Genomic DNA, 26640 nt, shown 5'->3' with positions numbered 1-26640 from the left:
GCCCCCTATTGCTTATTATTATGAAGGCAGGAATCCGGCTGGCAGTGAGGCGAGTGTACGCGCACACTTGAGTCCGGACCGCGGTAAACCGCGACTGTTGGCCGCGCGTACTTTCGCGCTTCCAGCGAGCGCGGATTTTATTGATGAATCAGGGGCAATGTGTCAGTGCCGTTGTACTTAGCAAAAGATGGTATCAGTGAGAGCTTCCTCTGCTAGACTTACATGGCTTTTTCTATGCCAACCACAGGTAGGACTAATGGGACAATCCAATGACAGCCGGCTGGGGGCTGTCAGGGGGGACTGTGTCCACATGGACGAACCCAGGATTCCCTAATTTTAGCAATATTCATCGGCCAATTACAGAACTGAATGGTGTAAATATAAAGATTAATAATAAGGATTTTTAATAAATGTGTTCCTGAATACAGCTTAGAGGTCAATCAGGGGCCACTCTACTAGTATTATTTGAGTTTTATGACACCTGGAGACACAAAACTCCAACTTTTACAATGGGTGTTGTAAACTATAGGGTTTGGAAGGATGCTGGTTATAAGAGAAAGAAATATATGACGCTGGTCTGTTGTACTAAAGAGGGAATGTGGCCTCCATTCCTCTATATTCAAGGGGAGATCTGACATTATTGCTATGCTCATTATCAAATCTGCCTGCTCATATTTTTTTTCCTAATCAAATTCCCTTCTACTATAAAAATAAAAACAATAACCTAATGCATTGGACATATTTTAAAAGTTGTATATAATCATGAATTTAAATCATAGAGACTTGCATATCTCCTTTAGGTGTAATTATCACATTTCCAGTTTATTAGATTTAAAATTATTCTTACCTGTAACAGAAATATTTCTTAAGGGATATACTGATCCTAGCATATTTCCTTTATTTGTCCCTTGGTTAAATTCAGTCTCAACAGACTGACTGTTTACAGAAGGCTCATCTTGAAAGTAGCATTTACATGATACTATGATAGATCCATTCCTGTAAATATAGATCATGAAGGATTAGGTCATAAGGGTGTTAACATTGCTTTCAAGAAGTTATCTAAATTTCTAATTTTTAAAATTTACCTGTAACACTTCTACATAAGTGGGTAAGTAGTAAGTGGGTCATTCCATTAAGTTAACAGTCAGCTGTATTTAATTTACTTGTTATATTAATATCTTATAATATGACATTGTTTGTGTACAGTATCACATATTGCAGGTATATTAAGGCTGTTTCTGTTTGAAACTAAGCTGCAGTGGCAACATAATCCTTTGGAGTAACCTTCAGATTAGAAGCAATACAACTTTTTTGGAGGAACGTTATCCTCTGCAACATAAGGTTGCTGTTGTAACCTATTTACCTGGAACTTGACTCTACTGAATGCAAGTTGAATGAAAGGAAGAATTTATGAATCTTTATGATTATCTTCCAATATTACTTTACCTTACTGATGAAAGCAGGCAGTATTTAAATTTTTCGCTCAGTGTGCTATTTCTATAAAGCTCATTCATCTGAAAAACAAACAAACAAAAATAAAGTTAAATGAATGCTCTAAGAGATTACATTATTTTCAACAAACTTGTACAGCTTCTAAAGTGGAAAACGTGATTTAAAAATCTCACGTGTGTTATTCTGCTGTGAAACTCTCGTTAAGATTAAACTGACGGCTATGACCCAGGAACATTACGCACTGAAAATTTTACTTCCCTACAGGAGGAGGGAAAACCGGACACTCTTTGGACTTTTGGCATTAGGGGAGACAACCTCTTCTACTTGTATGCAGAGGGTTCACAATCCCTCTAACATGGACCATGTGGCTAACTGCACAGAACAAAACTAAAACCAGACTGTAAAAGAGGAAAAATATTTCCCTTTCCATTTGGGTACTGTCCTATATTATTGCAGCAGAAATGGCTGGTGTCCAACATTTTAGGGTGTGTCAAACTCTGACAGACCCTGTATCCATAATGACTAATTAAACATGTTTTTTTACAACTTAACAACATTTTTGCTTTGCCTTCATATAAGGTGATGTCATATTTGTACAGAAGTGCAGGATGCAATTACAATGACCCATTGGAGGATGAGATCTATGTAGGGTGTATTTGAAAACATTTTTTATCAATTTGACTTTAAAATGTCTTGCTAATGCTGTATTTATTTGCCCTTTTATATACAGGTATACATATATTGTATGAATATGCAGTTCAAATAATTGTTCTAGCAATACACAAATGCACAATAATATTATTTAAAAATGTATATTATAAATGTGTTTTACAAAATAACACTCATTTTCATTTATCAGTCATTTATATGATGCCATATATTAGAAAAGATATTTCAAAATTAAGTATTTTATTTCCATGTACGGTAACACCTACTACTGAGAAAGAAATTGTTACCTTGTTCACAATATCTTGCTCCAGCATCTGCCGCTTTTGTGGATCATTTGGCACAGAATTATTTAGTATGGTGAAATTAACGTTAAAGCCACGAAGTGTAGAGGAAGGCAAGGCTTCTATGATGATACTAGCTGTAGTGGTCATGCTGCTGCTAACTGTCGAGGTTTCATCTTCTCTGTAAACTGTACAGATAGCCAAGTTATTTGGTTAGTAAAGTAAGTAAACAGCCAAAATTAACAAGTTCATCTTGAACTTTTCAGGGGCTAGTGAGATATTCCTACTGATGAGCTGAAATGTAAGAGGGTACCTTTTTGCTGGAATATGTAAGATCTAAATTAAACTATTAGATTCATCCCACTAGCGCATACACATATAAACACACACTTTAGGTATAAATGTTTATTTTATTGGAGCCAAAAAAAATGTTCTAGTTTGACAATATGTTACATACATTTTAAAAAACAGTTTACACTAATTGCCTCTCTGCCTCTCTTGTCCCAAGTAGCCTATAAACCAGCACATAATGGGCCTAAGCTCTCCAATACTGCAGAAAAAGGAGAGCCTACCATGGGTGAACCTTGGTGATCCTACAAATTTGGAATGAATGTGATGTAGGAAAGAAAACGGTTGCCAAATATTTGCAAATGATTTTAGGAAATTCATTCTAGGTTTGCTGGGTCACCCAGTTTTACCGAAAATAGTATATCTTCTCCAGTCCTGGAGAGCTTTAATAAAGCAGGCCTAAAATGTTAAGGTACTTAAAGCAAATTAACTGCCATATTAAGAAATATAGGTTCCATGGCTGATCTCCTTCTGAAAATGCTAGTTGTGAGCCTGTCTCAGAATTCAATTTTTTTGGTCACTATGCATGCAACAAGTCAGAATTGCTATAGAACGTTAAACCTGTATAATTGTTTTGTATCCTTGAATATGAAAGCATTGAATTTGGGTGGTAGGAATCGCAATGAACTGTATTTTTCTGTATCTGTATTTTTCTGTTTTCACTGTATTTTTTCCTGATACAGTTTTTCTTTTTTTTTATAGGTTTACAAAGGCTGACCATAAAATACACGATATCTGCAAGCATATGCAGCATACCATGGTTGATTCTGGGGATGGTTTGCAGTATTTTTAAGTATGTTAGTGGCTAATCATAACCAGTTTTTTATTTCATCACTGTATATATGTTACACTTAAATGTTGTAGAAATTTAAAAACATACAAAACAACAATAAATATATACTTACTGTTTACATGAATACTTGATCTAGACAGTGTAAAGTTGCCCAAAAGAGTGCCATTTTGGGTTATTTCTAGGAGAGATATTTCAACATCATCTGCTGAAAAGACTCTTGACAAAAGGTCTATATTAAAAATGCATATGGCTTCTACAGTGGTGTCTACACTTTTGGGAGTTGACCTATAAAAATTAGAGCACAGTCATTTAGAAAGCTAAATTTATATACACAAACACCAACAAAATTATACACAAAACAATAATATATAGCGGCCATTACCAATAACAAACATCTGGTAAAATGCTTACCTTAAAGTAGTTACCGCACACATTTCAAAGTTGTCCTTTACTAGTAAATTCTTTTGATAGCCGTTATTCAGCTGAAAACAAGAAATTGTAAAGGGCTTATTGATAAAGCATGGTTTTGAGAAGCTTCTGGGAGTTTTTCTTTAACATGTTCATTGTAACATTATTGTAACAAGTACTTTTATGGTAGTCTGATCATACTAAAAGGATAGATAAACAGTGTGTGCATAACCTATAGACTGCAGTCTCTCATACTTGCCATTTCTGGATAATGGGTGTGATTTATTAAAGCTCGTATTATGTATTTGTTTTTGTTTTTTTTTATAAATGTGTAATACAGATTATTCAAAATCATTTTTGGTTAAAGAGAAAGAAGAATGTTTACAACAACTTCTAAAGCATACAAATAGAGATTCCCTATCCCAATATCCACCTAAACCCATCAGTGCAATTTGCATACATGTGATCGTAATTGGAAGAATTGGCACAGACTGCAGTTTCCTAAAACCTTTCATTCCTAAGCCATGATTTAGGAATCTTTACCCTTTCTTTCCCCTATTAATTTAGGGTATTGAATAAATGGGCGTATAGTACAGTAGAAAAGAGGGGAGGTCAGATACAGAGAGGAGAGAAAAAAAAGAAAAATAGGGAGGAAATGGAGACTGTGAAAAGGCCAATATACAGAAAAATTGAGAAAGTCCCTCGTGTCACATCTATTTTCATGGATAAAACCCTACTTTGTTGGCAGTGAGGAGGGAAAAAACTGTGCACTGTAAAGGTCAAGAAGACTTGTAAAAGCTAGAGATCAGAACCAATGGCTCTCGGAAAGACACAGTACTTGAATATAGTACTGTGATTACATCTTGAATATAGCTAGGCAGTCCCTGATAGGAGCCACCCACACCAGGACTGATTCAGTGAAAAGCATCTCAAACATTATCTTAAAATTAAGTGGCAGGGAACACTGCTACCCTGATAGCACACCATTAAGCCCCAATATGCTTAAGGAGGATTAGTGTCCTATAAAGTGGAATACCAAACTAAATATACCTGTCCAAACTGGTGAACCTGGGGCAGGCTCACCTCGATCCAAGGTATGGACGCTGGCAGGAGATCCACATTTTGGAGTTATTTCCAATTTTTTGGAAGAAAGGTATACAAATTTCAGGACACATCTGCTTTCAAAATAAGTCCCGTAGTTTCTAATAATTAAAAATGTCACTTACCAAATTGTCAAGTTTGCCTTTAATATTTTTGAATGGATCAGAGGTCTTGTTTGCTAGAGTTGCATTAAAGTCAAGGTTAGTTATTGTGAAATTAATGAAGAATTTCTTGGGTCCAAAAATTCCTAACGTAGTCAAAAATGGAGATGTAGTTGCTAAATAAAAAAGAAAATGAAAGCAAATGTTCACCCAAGATATACTTACACTTTACAAATGTTAACATTTTATATGAGCAAAATAGAATCAAATCAAAGCATAATGGATGGCAAGGTAAAGTTAAAAAGTTTGGTATCAATGACTACCGAAAAATTATTTCCTAATCTAAAAAACACATTATCTGCATACCATAACAATATCTATAGTCAATTAAATTTTAAATAGTAACCTGTAAAAGTTCTAACAAAAAAAGTTTTTTCTCCTAGCTACAGAAGAGCTAGGGAGCTGAAGCATCAGCAAATATTTTTTATCACATTATATTATACCAGACCATTTGAAAACTATGTACTACTCCTCACCCAATACTTAAATTAAACGAATAGATAGATAGATAGATAGATAGATAGATAGATAGATAGATAGATTGACCGTGATAGATAGATGAAATAGACAGTGAAATAGACAGTGAAATAGACAACAATAAAAAATTGACAGGGATTCTAGCAAAAACTTTAATAAGCAATTTTACTTCCATCTGTGTTGTGATTAAAGAGTTTCCTTAATTCTTGAGAGGTCCAACTATCTCATCATACAGAAAATGAAGAAATGTCTCCAATTGCCCTCCTACTGACAGAAGTTCTATTTATTCCTACCTTTTCATACAAAACTCAAATCAGTCTTATATTTTATCGATAAATATTGAAAAAAAAAGTAATGTTTTACGTTACACCAACTACTGAGTGATTTAAAAAAAACTGCTCCAATGATATGATGTAGTTTTTGGAGAATTGGTAGAACCCACCCCTAGGTGGAAGGGTCAGATCCCTGTTGTTTGAGGGTTAGTGGACACTGTACATGTGGAGTTAATTGCTCGGGGGAGTTTCATCACCATTTTCAGACTGTTTAAATGCTGATACACATGGCAGAAACGTAATGAGCTGTTTGCAATACTACGGAAATCATATTCCCCCAACATACTTACATAACTAAATGTTATTAGTAGGCTCATTTTGATTTATTTGATAGTACGTATTTAATATATTCACATTTACCTAATTAATTTTATAATAAAATACAAACTAATATCAACAACTAGCTGGTAAATATGGGGTAGAAGCACCCATGATTGCATTCCTTGACCACATAGGATCTTATCCATACACTCTGGGCCTCTCTATACAGCAGTACTCTTAACTCATATATGAATGGGATAAGTGTATAAACAGCAGAAACAGAGGTCTCAGCCATACAGCCAGGCCTATACTGGAAAATCTATGTGTGCCCCAACTGCATTATAATATTAAATTGTGATGTCATCATAGACCAGTGTTTCTCGATCTTTTTAACATGAAGGAACCCTTGAAAAAATGTTTCAGAGAACCATCGCTATAATTTCTATATTTACTACTCACAGTACTGTGGTAGAATGAATGCCTCCAACATTGTTGGGCAGTGGGAAGAATGTTGCCCTTATAGATAGGCAAAAAGATAATTGGTATTTGTTAAACTGACCTCAGGGTCACAAATTGTTCATTGCTCAAGGAACCCTTAGCCACCTATGGAGAAACCCTAGGGTTCCATGGAACCTTGGTTGAAAATCACTGTCACAAACTGTAGACAATTGCAGTAAGGTATGGCTGTCCTGGAGTATCCAGTGTTGATGAGTGATTAAGATATACAGTTGGGCTCCAAAAATTATGTTGTATATAAATATTATGATTTTTTAGATTTAAATACACTGTCATTAAAAGCTGATCCATAGACTTTTTCCTGACAAAAGATTTTTCTGTCCTCATACAGGTACTGAAAAAGGCTCACACTAAGTCAAATTCAGGTATTTAGGTATACAAAATGGAATCATTCATGAATGACTACAGACCTGTTTATTTTATATTTGCCTGGAGTTCATTTTATTGCACCATAATGGAAGGGTTATGTTGCATAATATGTTACCTATTATAAACATACAAAATGCATTTACCGCTATTAAAATTTAGAAGTGTAACTTACTTGTTGCAGTTGTGGCCTTATTGTATCCTACAAAGACAAAAAGATATATTTTATTTTGGTGTTAGAAATCTCTACATTCATAAATCTTCAAGATAGAATGGATTAGTCTTACCATTAACATATAGACTGTTCTTGTCTAGCTTATAGATACCCAACTTGGTAATATTTGAGGTCATGTTTGTTACCTCATTGTAAAATGCCACCTTATCAAACTGCGGCTCAGTAGTATCCTTCTTAATCTTACAAACTAGGTTTACTTTGGTGCCAGTTGCATTTAACCTGCCGAACAGAAAATATACACTTTTAGTTACCAGTATGACAAATACAATTAAAGTCAAATGTCACAATTTTGCCACTTATTTTTGGAACATTAGGCAATTTACGTGATTGCTAAACTCAACGATTAATAAAAAGTCCCTTAATTTGCAAAGAAGAAGGCAGACTAAAATGTATTTATGATAACAGCAGTGCGTGCAAGCATTCAAAAATGCTTAAAGGATCGGATAATGAAAATTCTACCAGCCTATGTAGTTTTAAAAAAGGGAAACAACTGGAGGGACGGGGGATGGAAACAAATTATTACTAATATTGTTTTGCATGCATTTTTATGTTTATTTTTATTTAAATTGTTTTATGATATTGTAGCTATAATTTATAAATTGTTGGCATCTGATGTAGAAAGTGAGTGTAAAGTTCTCTATATTGTAAAAAAATCAATAAACTGTGTATATGCCAGCTAAGCTTATCACCCAAACTTGTATACTTCTGTCTGAACTATGGACAAATTAATGAATGTATTCTTACTAAACAGTAGTTGATTTAAGTTGATATTTTCTCAAAGATTAAAACAAAGATTAAAGTTGAGGTTGTGTTTGGTTTGTGGTTCAGTCAGTTTCTAACATTTTAGAAATATCACAACATCAAGATTTCAGTGCCTGTGTTGTGAAATTTCAACAATAATTTCTCCACAGTGCCTATTGGCGAATAAGGGCTGCATTGAAAGTTCCTCTACAGCTTTGTTCAGAATGTATTTTTATACTTTAGGGTGCATACAGGTGGTCGCAACTACAAGATTTTTTTAAAAAATCTGTGAAAACCTCCTGAAAAAGTGAACATACAATAATAGTACACAAGGTGAATTAATTGAACTATATATGTATTTTTTAATCCTATTTGTGTCCTAATAGCAGTTACATTTTAGCATAAAAAATGTAAATAGTTTTCCTACAAATATGTGAAATATTACTTGACAGCGAAGTAATAGGTGCAAGCTGAATAAATAAAAAGACCAAGATAGAAAATATGTACAAAATATATACATTTTTATATATGATTAAAGCTATGCATAGATGGAAAAGAAAAATGCTATTATTTCACTTATAATGAACTGTTAATACTTACACAAAGCTGTCAATAAGACAGTTGATGAACTTGAAACTAAGAGTGCTGTTTCTCATTAAATTGTTCACCTAAGAATATAAAAAAGAAGTGTAACTAGATAACTCTAAAGTTCAATTTATTATACCACAAAATTCAAATGACAAGCAAAATACAGTTGCATCCTATGAATGTTTTCCACAAATCAGCATTTTTGAAAGAAAGGGATTAGAGGTGGTAAGTTCTGCCAATTATATGTTGAATTAGATAAAGTGTATATTTAAAGTGAAATTAAACTATGATTACAGTAGGCAGATAGGATCCTTTCAATAGGTATAAACTGCAGTAAAGTTTGTACTGTACATATTTTTTTCTATTTGTGTCTTACAAGTTTACAAGTACAAATTAAAAAAAATGTAAGCACTTACCAGGTAGAGCACATTCGTAGATGTTGAGTTATACTTTGATGAATTTTTTAACTGAAGGTCCGATGTATAGGCCAAGTTAGTTATAGTAACATTGAGTGTTATTTCTTCAAAATTGATTGTTTCTACTGGACCTTTGGTGGCTGCTTCAATGGTAGGCTCCACAGCTAATAATGAAATAAAGTAAAACTGTACTGTACACCACACAACAAATCTGCTAAGATATGGTAGGAAAGTTTTTGCACATCTTATGTAATATGGTATGTTTTATGAAGTAATGTAAAGTAATTGTAGAACTTTAAAAAAGTATATTTATAATTTTTTTTTTAAATAGTGACTATTCTTAAATAAAATATTATAAAAAAAATAAAATATCTGGCTATCAACATTTTAAGACTATGAACAAGACATATAATTTAACCCAAAGGTCGCCAACCGGTGGTCGGCAGCTCTGGCCGGTGCACCCCCAAGGGTAGGGAGAAGGACCCCGCTGGCTGGGCGAATTGGCCAGAGCCACGGACCATGTATTCGTACAAATCCCAGGATCAGTGCACTGTCAGGAGCCGGTCATTTTAGTAGTTTGCGGGACCAAAAAGGTTGGTAATCACTGATTTAACCCTATCATGATTATAGATTGACTAGGTAAATCTGTTTTTAAATTTGTAACATATACCAATAAAATAAATTGCAGTATTTTTGATTTTGCAGTAGTTTTAAATATTCTGCATCATTACTTACATCTGTGTTCATTATATCCTGAAAAACAAAAAGAAAGTATGTGTTTGGTATTTTGAATTCGACCAGGCAAAAACTACAGAAATACATGTATCCTCATATGTACAGAGTTTCAAAAACGATTTAAACTATGTTTCTGGAAAATAAACTATACCCAGGCTCAGTCCAAACAAATTCACTCACAGAACAGCAGCCATTAGATATATTCATATTGTCACTGAAGCTGTATGTTCAGGACTAAGCAATCTTTACAGTCTGTGTCTGATCTTTTATTCCGTAATTCTGATACCCTGCACTTGTTATGATGAATAAGGAAGAGAGAAGGGGTGCATAAGTATGCTTGTTTGTGCCCCTATTACCTCATATATTCTATTTTGAGACTACATTTTTAGTAGGATAAGTTCAAAATAAGATAGGGATTAATTACCATGTATTGTGAATATTACACAAATGTCACTACAGATGACAAACCAGAAAATTGCATCAGAATATTCGTAAGGTAACAGCAAAGGGGACAAAGAAGAGAATGTCTAAAAGTTTTATAGGGTGAATTTATAAATTTAAGTAAGGTGTCATGCATAAATCAGCAATACACACTAGAAAATGTATAGAAGATGTTTCAGACTTCTTTTGGTAAGTGGTCATGTCACCTGAAGTTAATAAACATGATTAATATACTATACAAAAATACATGGCTACATGGTAGTTCAAAAATGAAACAACACACATTTCTTAAAAAGGATTGCAAATTACCATTGACATAAAGACTGTTGGGATCTAAAGAATATATTCCAAAGCTAGTGATGCCATTCGTTTTGTTTGCTAACTCTTTGAAGAACCCGACTCGGTCAAATCCAGGTGCTGCAGAACTGTTGATATAAGTGCAGACTGCATCTACTTTGGTGTCTCTTGCACTATTAGCGGAGCTGTGAAAATGAAAAACGCATTACTTGCATTCATTTATCCATGAAAATCTTATTAAATATGTATGATAGATCCATAAATGCTGTGTGATAACTCTAAAAACACCACCCATACAACTCTACCCGCAGGTTTTACCAATCTCCCACTCTGGGGCCACATCTCTTACTGACACCTTACCTGGCTCTGTGTCAGCCTAGTCCGGATTCTAACAGATGCCGTACTTGGTGTTACAGCTTACCTGAAGGCAACAATTTGGCATCCGGTGTAAGATGAACCCAGACTTGTGGTTTTCATAATGGAGGATAGCTGTGGAGGAAGAATATTATAATAAATAGATATTAACTTTACGTTTATGTAAATGTACATTGGCAGTACTTTAAGCACTGATATCCGAAAACTGTGGTCAAAAACCTACTGGGTTGATTTACTAAAAGAATTTACACTGTGGAATTATCAACTTTCAAGGGAATTTTTACTTAGTCATGTTTTTTTTTCTCACTCATGATTAGGTATTTTTTTCAAAGAAAACTTTAATCACATTTATTAAGCTAAGGTAACACTCACTTTGCTAAATGATCAGCCTAAATGCTGTAAACTTCTTTAGTAAATCAATCCCATTGTTTGTAGTAGCCGTATGACTGCCAAAAACTGGCTGAGGATAATTTTAAGAAGAAATTAAGAAAATAAAGGATCTAAAGTACAAATAAACTATACACTCACCAGGCTGGTAATAATTCGTGATGTGCTGTTGAATTTGGATGAGTTCAGAACACCGAGATCCAGAGTATATTTCAAATTTGTTATTGTGAAATTCATGGTTAAATTGTTGATTGTTGGAGCTGCTAATGACAATAAAAATAATAAGGGGAAATTTTTTTTCAGTAACTGACTTAAAAAACTGAAATGTATATGTAATAAACATATATGATCAAGGGTGATAATAAAACAAATAGGATTTATTAAGCTAAATGCCATGAAATACTTAAAGTCCTGTTTCTCTCTGTAAACATATCTCACATATATATGCACACTAGAGATTGAATTTGGTCAGGAAAACAAAGGAACTTCTGCAGGTTTCACTAAGGAAACTTTATTTGCAGCACCTCTTTATATCTCTTACAATTTCACAGGTCACTAATGGGTGGTGAGCATTTTCTCGGCTGGTGGTGTCATGAAAAACCCTTCACCTGTTGACCATCAAATAAAAATTTAGTGGCCATTTTCACTGAAAATGCTTTTATAGCCTGTTGTTTACTAACAATAATTTAGTTTTTTACATTTTTTACAAAAAAAAAAACACAGGTCATTTGTACCCAAGTTTCCCACCTAGACCTTCAGGTCAAAGATGATTGAAATGCACATACAAATAAACAGGGCACTGGGAAACTAAAAAATGGGGCAACATTTCAGTCTATTACCACTATTTCTGCCTGTATCAAATATTACTTACATAGTGTTGGGGGTGCTGTATACTTTTCAATATACCCTGGAAAAAATGTAAAGCATTATCCACTTGTGAAAAAAGTAATGCTCATAATATTTACTGAATTTATGTGAAAATATAATAAATGTAGTTTTTTTTAAATTACCATTCACATAAAGGCTGTTTGAATCAAGTTTATAGATCCCTAGACTGGTGATATTCATTGTAAGGTTTTTGAGCTCTCTGTAAAATGCTGTTGTATCAAATGGAGGAGATGCTGAATTACTGGCATACGTGCATATGGCATCAACTTTAGTCTGTAAGGAGTTTGCTGACCTGAAAAACATCAGAAAATCAATTTAATTACAGTTTTTGTGAAACTCATACGGATTTTCACTTTAGTTAATCAGATGATTCAATGTGAAAGAAAAGCTTGCCTAAACAAACTAAATATATATTTTTGCCTTTTAAAGAGAAAGGTTTCCTAGGTTTTCTTGCTACCTATACAGAGGGGTAGAACCCTCCCTTCTCTTGGCCTTTTACCAGAATTGTCACAATATGGCAAATACAAAGGGGATTTGTTGTAGGGTACCTTGCCTGAGAGTTTTTACTTTCTAACATCAGGGAAAAGTTAGGTAATTTTTGTAAAGGGCAAGGGTATCTATTTAGGAGGTTTATTTATCAAATACCCACAAACATTAATATTCATTACATTAAACAGTCAAATCATATGTCAAGTATATAATTAATGTTTGTTAGAATAAAACTAACTGAGAAGGTCAAAACTATACCAAAGACACATTTTTTTAATCTCAGTTGGTCAGAAGAATTACATAAGTATGCTAATCCAAGGAGAATTGAGGATAGTATTTTAAAACATGCCCTGTGCTACATCTGATTTAACAATAATCAGGTGCAATGCCAACTGCAATATACAGAAACCCATTGCAAAAATAAACTGCTACAGTGAATAGACACACAGACACCACATACCCACAAACTAATCATATCTTACATGAATCCTATGGTCTGACATGCTGGAGAAGACAATTTCAAGGTAGTTTGGTTCACTACAGAATTTATCTGGAAAGGAAAGACAATATATACTTAGAGATTATGAAAACAATCACAGGTAATCCTTTTAATATCTAAAAGAGAAACTATCTATACATTTTTTCTGCATGGGTTAAACCAACATTTGACCAAAATGTACATTTGTTTCAGAATGGATTTAATTGTATGGGAGAATCAAGCATTTGGATAATCTGCTAATTTCTTATGCAAACTGTGCTTTCTCTTTGTGCTGTTGTGTGCAATCACTTTCCTTTTGCTCCCTTCTATATCTATAATAACATGAGCACATTCCCTTCCTCAATAATACAATACAGTACATTTTGTCTTTTCTCTTCTGTTCTCTACATATCTGGTTTTTTTTTATGCTTTATAATGTCAGATAAGGAAGCAAATTATTAACAGGCATCTTTTGAATCAATAGATAAACATTTAAATAACATCAGTAAAACATATCATATGTATGTTTATTTTAGCATGGAACTCACATGCCATAGTTTTGCAGAAAGTATCAACTACATTGTCTAAATCCAAATTGAGTAAAACAAAGGTGCCCAAACCCTGGGCTACTGACCAGTGCTTATCCATGGCTGGTGAGTTGGGGGCCACAGATGACAAGAGGCGGGAGTGCTGGAAGCCCTCCTTACTCTGCTTTGCTATTCTCAGCTAGTGTGCTTACAGGAGGCGGAGCTTCTGAGAATAGCAGAGCAGTGTAGCTACACACATTGCTATCTTTGTTCTGTAGGTGTGATGTACAGCACAAGTCACATGAGTGCCTGTACGCTGCCCAGGATTGGCAGACCGGTGCCAATCCAAGGCCAGTCAGTTGGGGTAGCAGATGACAGGAACGCAGACTTACATGCAGAAAATATGGTATCATTTTTTCAACCCCCCCCAAAACATCAATTATAACCTGACACCTAAGATTTATAAATAAATAAAAGTATATTGAAAGCGGACCTAAACTCACATTTTATTTTTCATTTAAAAAAGTTATGCTGATCTGTTTGGGTTTCACTTTGCCTAAAGCTTCTAAACCTCCTAAACTTGCTTTGACCCCTCACCCTGGGCTCTCCATCACCAGAGTGAGGCTACAAAGGCTCATGGAAGATTGACATTAGTCAAAGAGGAAAAAAATTATCCCACTGCTTTGATTGGTCACAAGTTCAGTGCTTTTCTTTTCTCTTTTACCCGGTCATGTGATGACACTCACTCTCCAGCACTGTCTGTTTATGTCAGAGGCAGGAGGAGAGGGGTGTCAGGTCAGCTCCTCAACTTTTATTGGGGAGAGTGTATGGTGGCAACAGGCTCCAAGGATAAAGGTGACAACACAGACTAGGGTGACAAAGGGCTCCATAAATGAGGGTGACGACACAGATTAGGGTGGCAGTGCAGATTAGGATGACAACGGACTCCACAGATTATGGTGACAATGCACATTAGGGTGACAACAGGCTCCACAAAGGATGATGGTGATAATATTGTCCATGCGACTGACAGTGGGATGTGGGTCCATTATCTGTGTTGTGGTGGTGGGCCTGATCGGTATCTATGACATCAGCACTCACCACCAATCACAGAAGAAAACACACTGACTGATTGGTTAGGGAGCTTGGGTGGGGAGTTTGAGCAGTGAGGGAGGGCTATGGGCTGAGAAGAAGGTCAGGAGGGGATGGCAAGGCAATTTACCACACAAAAGATGGCCGATTCCACACATATAATGGTATTTTTCATGAATTCAAACTGACACAGTCAGCGCCACTAAGGGGACTGACATTCCAGTGTAAGTGAGCGAGAAAAAATATCTAATATTGAGTCTGATATTAGAGTTTAGGTCCACTTTGGGGAAATATGGACAGTAGATTAAATGTGAAAACTGCATTCAATAACATTTAATGGCCTTTTCATACAATGCATTGTTTTCTATTTATTTAAAATGTGCTGGAAACGCACCTTGATTCACAAAAAACTACTGGTAGTTTTTCTACTAGTTTTAGTTTAATTTCTATTAACTGAAATTAAAATATTTCCTAAGTTTAATTTCTTTTTACAAAATTTTCTTTGTTCAGGTAGACTCTATCAATAATGGTATACCAGCATATTATTACATACTTTTATGTAATTGCATATATAAGGAAATAAAACCAACACTTACCAAAGTATTCATAATGAACTTTGTGTTGTTGAATGTGGAGGTGTTTGGTATACCCATGTCAGAGGTATATAAGAGATTTGTGATGGTGAAATTCAGGGTCAAAATGTTGACTACAGGTATTGATGAACTTGGAGTTGCACCTTAATTGCACCAGACAAATAAATATTGTAAATATGACTAAAAAAAAGGTTTAACATTTTTTTTCATGTTATTGGCAACAGACAGTTGGTTGAAAACTGTGATATAAAAATGTATTTTTAAACTCACTTGTAGTTGGTATGGTTTTTTCATTGTATCCTTGATGAAAAAATAAAGAGAAAAAAAAAACAAAACAAAACATGAGTAAATACATATTTCAAAATGCCCAAAATTAGTATATAATGAAAAAATGTAACCTTACCATTGACATAAAAACTGTTTGAATCTAAAGTATAGATTCCAAGTGTGGTAAAGTTGGAGGTCAGATTTTTCAGTTCTTTATAGAAAGATATGGTATTAAATGGTACAAATACTGTTTGGTTCTTAGTGCATATGACATCAATTTTTGTGCTTCTGGAATCGGCCAGGCTTTGAAAAAGAAAAAATATATAACATTACCAACTCAGAAATTACATTATAAAATGAACAAAGTAGCATGGAAATCAAGACATATTACTACATTCTTGTAAGATGTAGAGAAAGTATATGAACATGCTATTATAATGAGGTCTCACCTTAATTTTACGGCTTTGCACACTGAAGTGTTATTTTGGCTGGTTTTACTGATCAGCATGTTGAGCTGAAAAATAATATTAGAAATTAAACTAAATATTAATTCTTGATGGCAAGTGTATAAGCCTTTACTTATTTTAGGCTTTGATGGGTTATACAATATTTAACAAAAAAAAAACTGTAAGATTAAACTTTATATTGCAATGTCAAAGACAGGGAGATGAGCTGGACAAAGTTTAATAGGACAAAGTTCTACTTTAATATTTGTGGTTAGTGAGGCAACACAACTTTATGAAGGTTAAAACTATCCAAATTGCAGTATAAAAGTGTAGCATAATTACATATTTCATGGTAAATTAAAAAAAGGAAAGTGTTTAAGTGATTTGAGCAAATATTCCTAATACTCTTCTATTCATTGTATTGTGTTAATGAATGAACCAAAGAAAAATAAATACAAACCAATGTATTTATGATGAATTGGGTGCTGTTGGATGAGACAGTGTTTGGTTTACCCATGTCTGACGTGTATAGAAGGTTAGTTATTGTTAAATTAACAGTAAAAGTACTGGCTTCTGTCCCAGTATTATTTGCAGTTGGACCTAAAAATGCAACACAAAACAAATCAAGCATTAGTACAAAGATACTAAAGAAAGAACAATACAAACCTAACCAAATTTAAATGATACCATGCATTTTATAACTTTTTAACAAAAAATGTAACTTATGTTACTACTCTTTATACTAGTTTGTATGCCAAAAACTACTAAAACTACTATTAAAAATATAAACTTACTTGTAGTTGGTGCAGTCTGCATTTTTTCATTGTATCCTTTATAAAAAAGAAAAGAAACAAAAATCCAAGTTTGAATCATGCACCTTACCATATTGATGTGGCAATTAGTTTAGTTAAAAATCTATAGTGTATGCATGTATAGACTAAGATATAATATATATATATATATATATATATATATATATATATATATATATATATAGTATGTATATATGTGTGTATGTGTCTATGTATATGTGTATGTCCCACCATCACTCGAAAACGCATGGAGACATTTCAACCAAACTTGCCATACATATGACTGAGACTCCTGTGAGTGCACCCCTCATCTTTGTACAGCACTGTGCTATATGTCACAGCTATATTTGGATGTTTGTATGTATGTATGTGGTATATATATAGATGTGTGTATGTGATCACTAGGAAATGCATGGAGACATTTCAACCAAACTGCTATGTTCCACCATCACTCGGAAACACATTGACACGTTTCAACCATGAAACCTTATAATATACTATAATAGTATATTATAGGATTGCAAAAAATAAATACCTGGGCAACGCCGGGTAATCAGCTAGTGGTCACATGATGACTGAAATGACTGAAACACATTACATTCCCCCTTTTAAAATACATTAATTTTGTAAGAGATTGAAAAGACCAATTTCTGACATTACCATTGACATAAAAACTGTTTGGATCCAGGTTATAAATGCTAAGTTTGCTGAAATTTGATGTCAGGTTTTTAAACTCCTTATAGAGAGCCAAAGTGTCAAATGGTGTTTGATTGGTGTTCGTACATACGGCATCAACTTTTGTGTCTTGGGAGTTTGCCAACCTAGATAATAAAAAAACACAGTGCTAATAATATTTATAATGTAACTAACTTTAGATATAACTTATATGGTTACTGCCATGTAAATAAAATAAATGTGAAGAATGCAGGCTTATTTTTTCATACATATATCGAATATTTACTACCACAGTATTTTATTCTGGTAAAATCATATTAGTATCTTACCATAGTCCAACAACTTTACATTTGGAATGGTTTTTTATGCTAGATTTATTCATCATAGTGTCCAGCTGAAAAAAAATAGTATTCTCAATTAAAACCTTACACAGTGAGGTAAAAAAAGACACCATAAAACATTTTAAAGTATATAAAGTAAATTGATCATACTGGGTATATTTTGATAGAAACTGATTTTTAGAAAATTTTAAGACCTTTAATATATGCCTGTGAACTCTGGCAGTCATATATTAAAGGTATCAAAGATTTTTTTGTCAAGGTATGGAATTATGTTCTCCTTAAACACACAGATTTTTTTCCATTTCAACTGGCTTAGAATTTATATGATAATATTTATTAAAACACCCAATAGGGTGTTTTTTATTATTGTATTCACCCAAGATTCACTATTTTTTCTAATGTAAATTTATGTAAAAATTGTGTAAATCTTAAAAACATTGAAATATATTTATTCTTATTAATAATATATCTAAATAAAAAAGAATATCAAGATCAATATTTCCCAAATAATTAAGCTAATATTTGGTCTACGTATTATGTTGATAGTAAAACTATTGCATACTTCACTTAAAATAATGTACAGTGCCATTGACATTGCTAAGCACAAAACCCGAGTGAAAATTTGACTGGCTGCTTTATGTTTCTTATTTGTTTTTATACCTTTCAGATACTAACCAAAACACTGAAGACAATCTGAGTGCTGTTGAATGTAGAAGTGTTTGACACCCCCATATCTGAGGTGTATGCTAGATTTGTTACGGTGAAATTTACAGTAAATGTGCTAACTGCTGCCATTACTGTTGTTGTAGCTGGACCTGAAAGTGAAATAACAAGATCAAATACATGCAAACAGTATAGATCTGTATATTAATGATGTTAGTCCTAAGGTTGTCACAAATTTTATCCTAAAACCTATATACACATTCGTACATATGTATAAACAAATTTATTAAACTGCACTCAAAGCAAAAAAAAAAAAAAATAAAATAAAAAATAAACATCAAGTCTGAATAATAGGTCACATTCAAACATTACACCACAAGCATTTTTACAGAAGTGGGCACATCTTTTAATATGTATAAATGATCACATTTAAACACTATAAATAAAAAAACAAAAGCTATATGATGCAGATCCATGTAATTTTAGCTATTTTTGTTTATTTGCTTATGTTCAGTAATAATAAATATGATTGGGTTTTCTAAATTACAATCTATTAACAACAAGCATAAACTTACTTGAAGTAAATGTAGTCTGTATTTTTTCATTGTATCCTGAAAGGAATATTACATATTTTTAATAATACACCATACTGTAAAAATATATACATATACATATAGTAGTAGACAGAAACACATGATGCCAAATTCAACGGGGTGTTTAGCATCATGAACCTCAATTTTCCATGGAAAAGGGATTGGAGGGCCTGGATAGGGCCATATTTAATTATTTAGCTTCAAACATGCAGGACATTATTTGGGATCCAGGCCCGGCATGTCCTGGAAGGAATGGGTGGGTCAGGAACTTCTTCCCTTTTCCAGAGCAGAATTTCTGTTTCAAAGTTTTATTGAAATTTTCGAATAAAGTAAACCATAACATTACACAACAAATTTGCATAGAATAACAGGAAGATGGGGAGGCACAAATAGGGGGTTCAAAACAAAAGAAAAAGAGCGCCAACCAGTAACCAGACATAGTGGAATAAACATATGAGGTCAAACATAGTTCAATACATCTTAGGTTACAAAGTCTAAATACAGCAGGTGATAGTTTTTGCAATATTGAAGTTAAAAAATATAATACAAATAAGTGCAATAGTACAAGAATAGCGTTATTCACAGATCTGAAACTTGTGAGGTATACAGGCATATCAAGTTTGGAGTGAGATCATAAAGGTTGGTGGATAGAGGTACCTTTTAATCATTCACCCCCTTTGTAAACATTGAAAATTTAAGTTGAAAACATTTTGAGAAAAATAGGGGGTGGGGGGGAATAAGGAGTTAAGGGTTACACAAGGGAGGGTCAGGGTTATAATTGGCCTCTATTATTGAAGTATTTAGAGATATTTTGTAAATGGACACTGATAGATCCTGCCATCCTTGCTCACTCCGCTGAACCTCCATGTCTGACTCCCATTGTTTTTCATACTCCGAGATCCTCCTTTTGGATTCAGGTATAAACCTGCAGTCTTTTTCAAATCCCGTACTCTGAAAGGGTGTTTCAACCCTTTAAGTTTATTTTGAACCTGATTTCTTGATAAGGGGAAATTTCTGTATATGAAGGGAGAGGCTCTCTCTCTCTCTCCAATTTCTTCCAAACCCTGAGGATATCTAGGATACCATGCTATCGCCTTTCTTGGAGAGTTCCTATCCTAGAGAGATTTCCTCTCACTTCCTGTTCTTATGACAACCTTGTACCAAAAAGGAAGTGGGAAAAATCTGCAATGGGAAAATCTACAATGTTAAAAAGTTCAAAGGGACTTTAGTATTCCCCTACTGAAAAAAAACAAACATTTTTACTTCTGTCTGTGTTGCTTTTCTTCCAGTCTTGGTGAGACAAAGTTTTTACCAGAAAGAAAGAAATGGCTTTCTCCAACAGAGCTTCCAAACGCAGTAAAACCTGACAGAAGTACTAATCCTTCCTTACCCTATCCAAAAATGCTTTGACTATACATTTGTGTATGTGACAGTGGATAATATAGATAATAATACCAAAAGAACATTTACCATTGATGTAAAGGCTGTTAGGATTCAGAGTGTAGATTGCCAACTTTGTAATGTCCAAAGTCAGATTTTTTATTTCCTTGTAAAAATCAACTGTATTAAATGGAGAGGTTTCTAGCGTGCTGTTGTACTTGCAGACGGCATTGACTTTGGTGTCACCATCGCTGTTTTCCAAACTGTATATCAACGACATAACATTGAAAATGTGACAATGTGACAATTAGTTGCATTCACATATAGTAAACGTGCAACCCAATAAGGTCTGTAACTTTGCCCATGGCAATTCTTTTCTCACCTTATTAACTGGCAGGCAGACAAACTGATTTTCAAACTGGTTTTCTTCATTAAATCATCCAGCTAAAATACAAATTTTAAAAACTTCGTTCAGACATACTATTTTTGTTTTCTTTTTTGTTTGAAGAATAAAAAAGTCTTTGGGTCTGCAGGAGAGATTTTACATCTCCTTTTTTTTTAAAAACATTCTTTATTCCCTTCCCTTTCTATTCTGACAGGGGGTCAGAGGAAGAGAAAAGAAGGAAATATCTCTACAATTGGGGCTACTTTCATTGGTACGAGAAGGATTCCTGTTCTGGTGAACCATATTCCTCTCAACACTTCCCCTGGTGTCACAGGGATAATAAAAGAGAGTAAAATATTGTGTTTGGTTTAGAGTCTTAGTTTTTAAAAGAAGTTTTCACTCAAATCTACTTTCAAAGATGGTTATCATTATACAAAATGGGCCCAGAGACAAGTGGTAGGAAGCTGGTAGGTTTAGGGACAGGGTGTTTTGGACACTACGTGCAGCTTCTAGGGGCGGTTTGCTGCCCCTGCTGCCTTTGTAGACTTGAACTGGTGCCACTTGCAAATGATTAAAAATGCCTTCTACAAGTTTTTTTTAGTGTTTGCTAGCAGTTATTACTAGAGGTTAAAATTTGAAAAGCAAAATCTAAAAAATGAGCCCATACGCTAGGCTGTTTCAGCGGCTTGCAAATACCTACACAGGCGCTCGCAAACACCTGAAGAAGCCTATCAATGACAGCATGTTACTACTCCTATTCAAAATATCTTCCTTTGTAGCCAGTGTAGCCACCCTTTTGTGTTATAGAGAGCTGGGACTTCAAGCATAATAGGCCGCATTAATGATACACTGTGCAAATAATCATGGGACATATATCTTATAAGCAATATGCTGACATTACAGCCACTCTAATGCCCTTTAGTGTTCAGACAGAATTAGTGAAACCCATTAGCATCCACTGCACAGATTGACAGCATAAACAGACACTTTTCATTTGCATTAAAAAAAAATATTGCTGGTATAAGGCTGTGTGCTTATTGGTATTTAATAATTCTTAATATGAGTTCTGTGACTTTAGGTCGCCTTTAACTTATTTACTTACCAGTGTATTCATAATCGCCTGTGTGCTAATGTATTTAGAAGAAGCTGGGTTTGTAAATTCATTGACAAATTTCAGATTAGTCAAAGTGAAGTTCACTGTAACAGAGGAGTCCGCTGCTGGGTATACTGTTGATGGTGAGTGAGTTGTTGGCAAAATAGCTACAATGTACCAAGAAGAAAACAGATAAGCAAAACGTTTATTTGTAGCACTGTTAAATGTTTCTGTATACCACTAATTTCTGCATAATATGTCCACTTACTTGTTGACAATGTGTATTCATTATAACCTAAAAGAAAGAATAGGGTTTTTTAATGTTTAACAAAGATCTTTTCCACTAAATTTTACTTATAGAAAACTATATTTTGTTCATTTATCCTAAATAATACCATCAATATATAGACTGGAATTGTCCAAGGTGCATTTGTTTTTTTACTCAGTTTGTGATGTTGTATATCTCTTTATATGTTGACTGGTAAAGTTCTACTCCACTGTGCTAATGTATAAGCACACACAGTCAATGCTGAAATACCTCTCTGCAGCAAATGAGTTAAAGCTAATCTCCCACAATATAAATGTACATTGGCTACTAGAGCTGATTTAAGGCATAGTGCATTCAGGTGTATTTTGTTTGCACCAAAGGTCAGTTTGAGATGCTTCCAAACTTTATCAGAGATTATTTCAGCTGCAATGATCTAATTCTGACCTTTCAATTTTCATGAGTTTTATGAAGAGTACCTAATTCTGGTCACACTAATTCTGGGTCTCATTCCTTTTATTAAGTCCCTAAAGCTTCTAATATATGGTCCATGTTGAGGGCCAGCCACAAGATCAGTTAGCTGAGCAGCTGAGAGCAAAGATAGCAAATTCTGATCTTGATCATCTGGTCCACAAATCACTCTCTTATGACAGATCCACTGGGCTTCTATATGTCATACACATCAAAGATATTTCTACTGAACAATATTTCCCAGTTCGCATTTTATTATGCAGAAAAAAATATACTAATATGCTAGAAGGATTTATCTGTACCCAATAAAGTGGCTTTTGTACAGCTGATAATTGGTATTATGCAAAGGTATAAGTTTAGATATATGTCCTAAAACAGTATGTAAAATGAATATACTACATGTTAGAAATCATGCACTTTTTGTAGGTTATCTGTGCGGTCTGAGGGTAATAAGTGATGCTGAGGATTGTGTCTGTTCAGTATGTGTGAATGAGAGCAATGCCTTGTTTTTATATTGTAATGTTATGTGGTCGTTGACCTTGATAATTTTAATGCTGTATTATTCTATTACAAAGCATTACTATTATTATTATTATTGTTAATAATAAAAAAATAATAATATGTATTGCTTTACTTCCAGTCTTGGTGAGACAACAATTTTACCAGAAAGAAAGAAATGCTTCTGTCCAACAGAGCTTCCGAATGCAGTAAAATCTGAGAGAAGTGCTAATCCTTCCTTACCCTATCCAAAAATGCTTTGATTATACATTTGTGTATGTGACAGTGGATAATAAAAAATAATATTAAAAAAAGAAGATTTACCATTGACATAAAGGCTGTTAGGATTCAGAGTGTAGATTGCCAACTTTGTAATGTTCAAAGTCTGATTTTTTAGTTCCTTGTAAAAAGCAACTGTATTAAATGGAGAGGTTTCTAGCGTGCTGTTGTACTTGCAGACGGCATTGACTTTGGTGTCACCATCGCTGTTTTCCAAACTGTATATCATCGAGATAACAATAAAAATGTGACAATTAGTTGCATTCACATAAATTAAACATGCAACCTAATTTATGCAATTGAAATACATAATAACTATACAGTTGCCGTTGGAAATTGTTTTCTTACCTTATTAGTTGGCAGGCAGACAAACTCATCTTTAAACTGGTTTTCTTCATTAAATCATCCAGCTAAAATACAAATTTGAAATATTTTTGCCACTTCATTTAAACATCCTATCTTTGTTTTCTTTTTCATTTGAAGAATATAAAAAGTTGGTAAAATTTGTTTTTTCTTGCTTTATTTGGGTCTGCTGGAGAGTTCACCTCCTTTTCTATTCTGACAGGGGGTTGAAGGAACAGAAAAGAAGGAAATATCTTTACAATTGGGGCTACTTTCATTGGTATGAAGGGGAATCCTGTTCTGATGAACCATGTTCCTCTCAACTTTTCTCCTGGTGTCACAGGGATAAAAAAAAGTACAATCTCATCCTTAGACTTGGTTCAGAGTGTTCGTTTTTTTAAAAGCAGTTTTCACTCAAAACTGCTTTCAAAAATGGTTATCATTGTGACAAATGGGCCCAGAGACAAGTGGTAGGAACCTGGTGGGTTTAGGGACAGGGTGTTTGGACACTACGTGCAGCTTCTCGGGTCAGTTTGCTGCCCCTGCTGCTTTTGTAGACTTGATCTGGTGCCACTTGCAAATGATTAAAAATGCAATCTACAAGTTTTTTTTAGTGTTTGCTAGCGGTTATTACTAGAGGTTATAATTTACAAACAAAATCTAAAAAAGAGCCCATGCGCTAGGCTGTTACAGCAGCTTGCAAATGCCTACACAGGGGTTTGCAAACCTCTGAAGAAGCCTGTTTTTTATTTAATAATTCTTAATTTGACACATGTGACTTTAGGTCGCCTTTAACTTATTTACTTACCAGTGTATTCATGATCGCCTGTGTGCTAATGTATTTAGAAGATGCTGGGTTTGTAAATTCATAGACAAATTTCAGATTAGTCAAAGTGAAGTTCACTGTAACAGAGGAGTCAGCCGCTGGGTATACTGTTGATGGTGAGTGCGTTGTTGGTAAAATAGCTACAATGTACCAAGAGGAAAACAGATAAGAAACAAGTTTATTTGTAGCACTCCTAAATGTTTCTGTATACATCTCATTTCTGCATAATATGTCCACTTACTTGTTGACAATGTGTATTCATTATAACCTAAAAGAAAAAAATGAGTTTTTTTAATGTTTAACAATAAACCTTTTCACTATTTTTTACTGGTACAAAATTATATTCTGTACATAATTAAAATGTATGTTATATAATACCATCTATATATAGATTGGAATAGTCCAAGGTGTATTTCTCCAGTCCAATAACAAAACCCCAGCTTTCTCCGTCTACTTTAATATTCATTTTTTTACTTCATATTTTTGTGAATAGAAATGGGCAAATGACCTTGAAATGGAAGTGACGTCTGAAATACCTCTCTCTCTACAGCCAGTGACTTGAAGCTAATCTCCTACAATATAAATGTACATTGGCTACTAGAGCTGATTTAGGGCATAGTGCATTTAGGTGTATTTTGCACCAAAGGTCGGTTTGAGATGCTTCCAATCTTTATCAGTGATTATTTCAGCTGCAATGATCTAATTCTGACCTGCAGTTAAAATTTTGAATTTCAACAAGCTGCCTTTGAATTTTCATTCATATATGAAGAGAAACTAATTCTGGGTCCCATTCCTTTTATTAAGTCGTGAAGGCTTCTAATATATGGTCCATGTTGAGGTGCAGCCACAAGATCAGTTAGCTGAACAGAAGAAAGTAAACATAGCAACTTCTGATCTTGATCATCTGGTCCACAATTCACTCTCCCATGACAGATCCACTGGGCTTCTATATGTCATACACATCAGAGATATTTCTACTGAGCAATATTTCCCAGTTCACATTTTATTATGCAAAAAAAAATACCAATATTTTAGAAGAATTAATCTGTACCCAATAAAGTGGCTTCTGTACAGCTGATAATTGGTTTTATGCAAAGGTAAAGGCTTTTTGTTTGTTATCTGTGCCGCCTGAGGGTAATATGTGATGCTGAGGATTGTGTCTGTTCAGTATGTGTGAATGAGAGCAAAAATATTATTATTATTGTTATTATTACTATTAATAATAATATTAATAATAAAAATATTAATAATAAACACATTTAAACATTGTAAAAAAAAACATATTTTAACATTACCATTGACATAAACACTGTTTGCGTTTATTCAGTATGTGTGGATGAGAGCAATGCCTTGTTTTATATTGCATTGTTATGTGGTATTTGAACTTATTAATTTTGGTATTTGAACTTATTATTCTATTACAATATATTATTATTATTATTATTATTATTAACAATAAAAAATAATAATAATATTAATAAACACATTTAAACATTGTAAAAAAGACATATTTTAAGATTACCATTGACATAAACACTGTTTGGATCCAAGGTATAGATGCTGAGTTTGCTAAAGTTGGATGTCAAAATTTTCAGCTCTTTATACAAAGCCACAGTGTCAAATGGTGTCTGATTGGTGCTTGTACATATGGCATCAACTTTAGTATCTTGTGAATTTCCTAACCTATAAAAAAAAGCAAATAAAAATGCAGACTTTACATTTAGTGCCATAAATACACTTATGGAAAAATCTATATAGGTTTAGTCAGGATGAATGAAAACACCGTCTACATATTTTATCACATTGCACCTTTTATCATATTATAAAATGTTGTATATAAGCCTACCGATGTATTGT

At 33.8% G+C, this 26640-nt stretch overlaps 1 protein-coding gene across 1 annotated transcript in view; it reads right to left on the bottom strand.

The window, feature by feature from the left end:
• The window catches only part of LOC140326506 (mucin-16-like), a 33566-nt gene that overhangs the window by 4739 nt on the left and 2187 nt on the right, over positions 1 to 26640 (bottom strand). Inside the window, exons 5-40 of the mRNA XM_072405155.1 lie at positions 26306 to 26466; positions 25025 to 25051; positions 24766 to 24923; positions 23964 to 24025; positions 23661 to 23833; positions 22371 to 22397; positions 22112 to 22269; positions 21007 to 21068; positions 20715 to 20887; positions 19227 to 19262; positions 18664 to 18803; positions 17977 to 18041; positions 17633 to 17793; positions 16955 to 16990; positions 16621 to 16760; positions 16164 to 16228; positions 15851 to 16017; positions 15718 to 15747; positions 15451 to 15590; positions 13240 to 13307; positions 12391 to 12560; positions 12252 to 12287; positions 11522 to 11643; positions 11040 to 11107; positions 10631 to 10803; positions 9881 to 9898; positions 9146 to 9309; positions 8742 to 8809; positions 7453 to 7619; positions 7341 to 7367; positions 5178 to 5329; positions 3955 to 4025; positions 3656 to 3828; positions 2409 to 2590; positions 1447 to 1514; positions 848 to 996 (exon numbers count right to left, since the gene is read on the bottom strand). Coding sequence (XP_072261256.1) covers positions 848 to 996; positions 1447 to 1514; positions 2409 to 2590; positions 3656 to 3828; positions 3955 to 4025; positions 5178 to 5329; positions 7341 to 7367; positions 7453 to 7619; positions 8742 to 8809; positions 9146 to 9309; positions 9881 to 9898; positions 10631 to 10803; positions 11040 to 11107; positions 11522 to 11643; positions 12252 to 12287; positions 12391 to 12560; positions 13240 to 13307; positions 15451 to 15590; positions 15718 to 15747; positions 15851 to 16017; positions 16164 to 16228; positions 16621 to 16760; positions 16955 to 16990; positions 17633 to 17793; positions 17977 to 18041; positions 18664 to 18803; positions 19227 to 19262; positions 20715 to 20887; positions 21007 to 21068; positions 22112 to 22269; positions 22371 to 22397; positions 23661 to 23833; positions 23964 to 24025; positions 24766 to 24923; positions 25025 to 25051; positions 26306 to 26466 — 3857 coding nt within the window. The remainder of the gene's footprint in view (positions 1 to 847; positions 997 to 1446; positions 1515 to 2408; positions 2591 to 3655; positions 3829 to 3954; positions 4026 to 5177; positions 5330 to 7340; positions 7368 to 7452; positions 7620 to 8741; positions 8810 to 9145; positions 9310 to 9880; positions 9899 to 10630; positions 10804 to 11039; positions 11108 to 11521; positions 11644 to 12251; positions 12288 to 12390; positions 12561 to 13239; positions 13308 to 15450; positions 15591 to 15717; positions 15748 to 15850; positions 16018 to 16163; positions 16229 to 16620; positions 16761 to 16954; positions 16991 to 17632; positions 17794 to 17976; positions 18042 to 18663; positions 18804 to 19226; positions 19263 to 20714; positions 20888 to 21006; positions 21069 to 22111; positions 22270 to 22370; positions 22398 to 23660; positions 23834 to 23963; positions 24026 to 24765; positions 24924 to 25024; positions 25052 to 26305; positions 26467 to 26640) is intronic.

The sequence above is a fragment of the Pyxicephalus adspersus genome, chromosome 3 (assembly GCF_032062135.1).
Source record: "Pyxicephalus adspersus chromosome 3, UCB_Pads_2.0, whole genome shotgun sequence".
Lineage (NCBI taxonomy): Eukaryota > Metazoa > Chordata > Amphibia > Anura > Pyxicephalidae > Pyxicephalus > Pyxicephalus adspersus.
The sequence above is the reverse complement of the archived record's forward strand: the minus strand, read 5'-3'. Positions and strand labels throughout refer to the sequence as shown.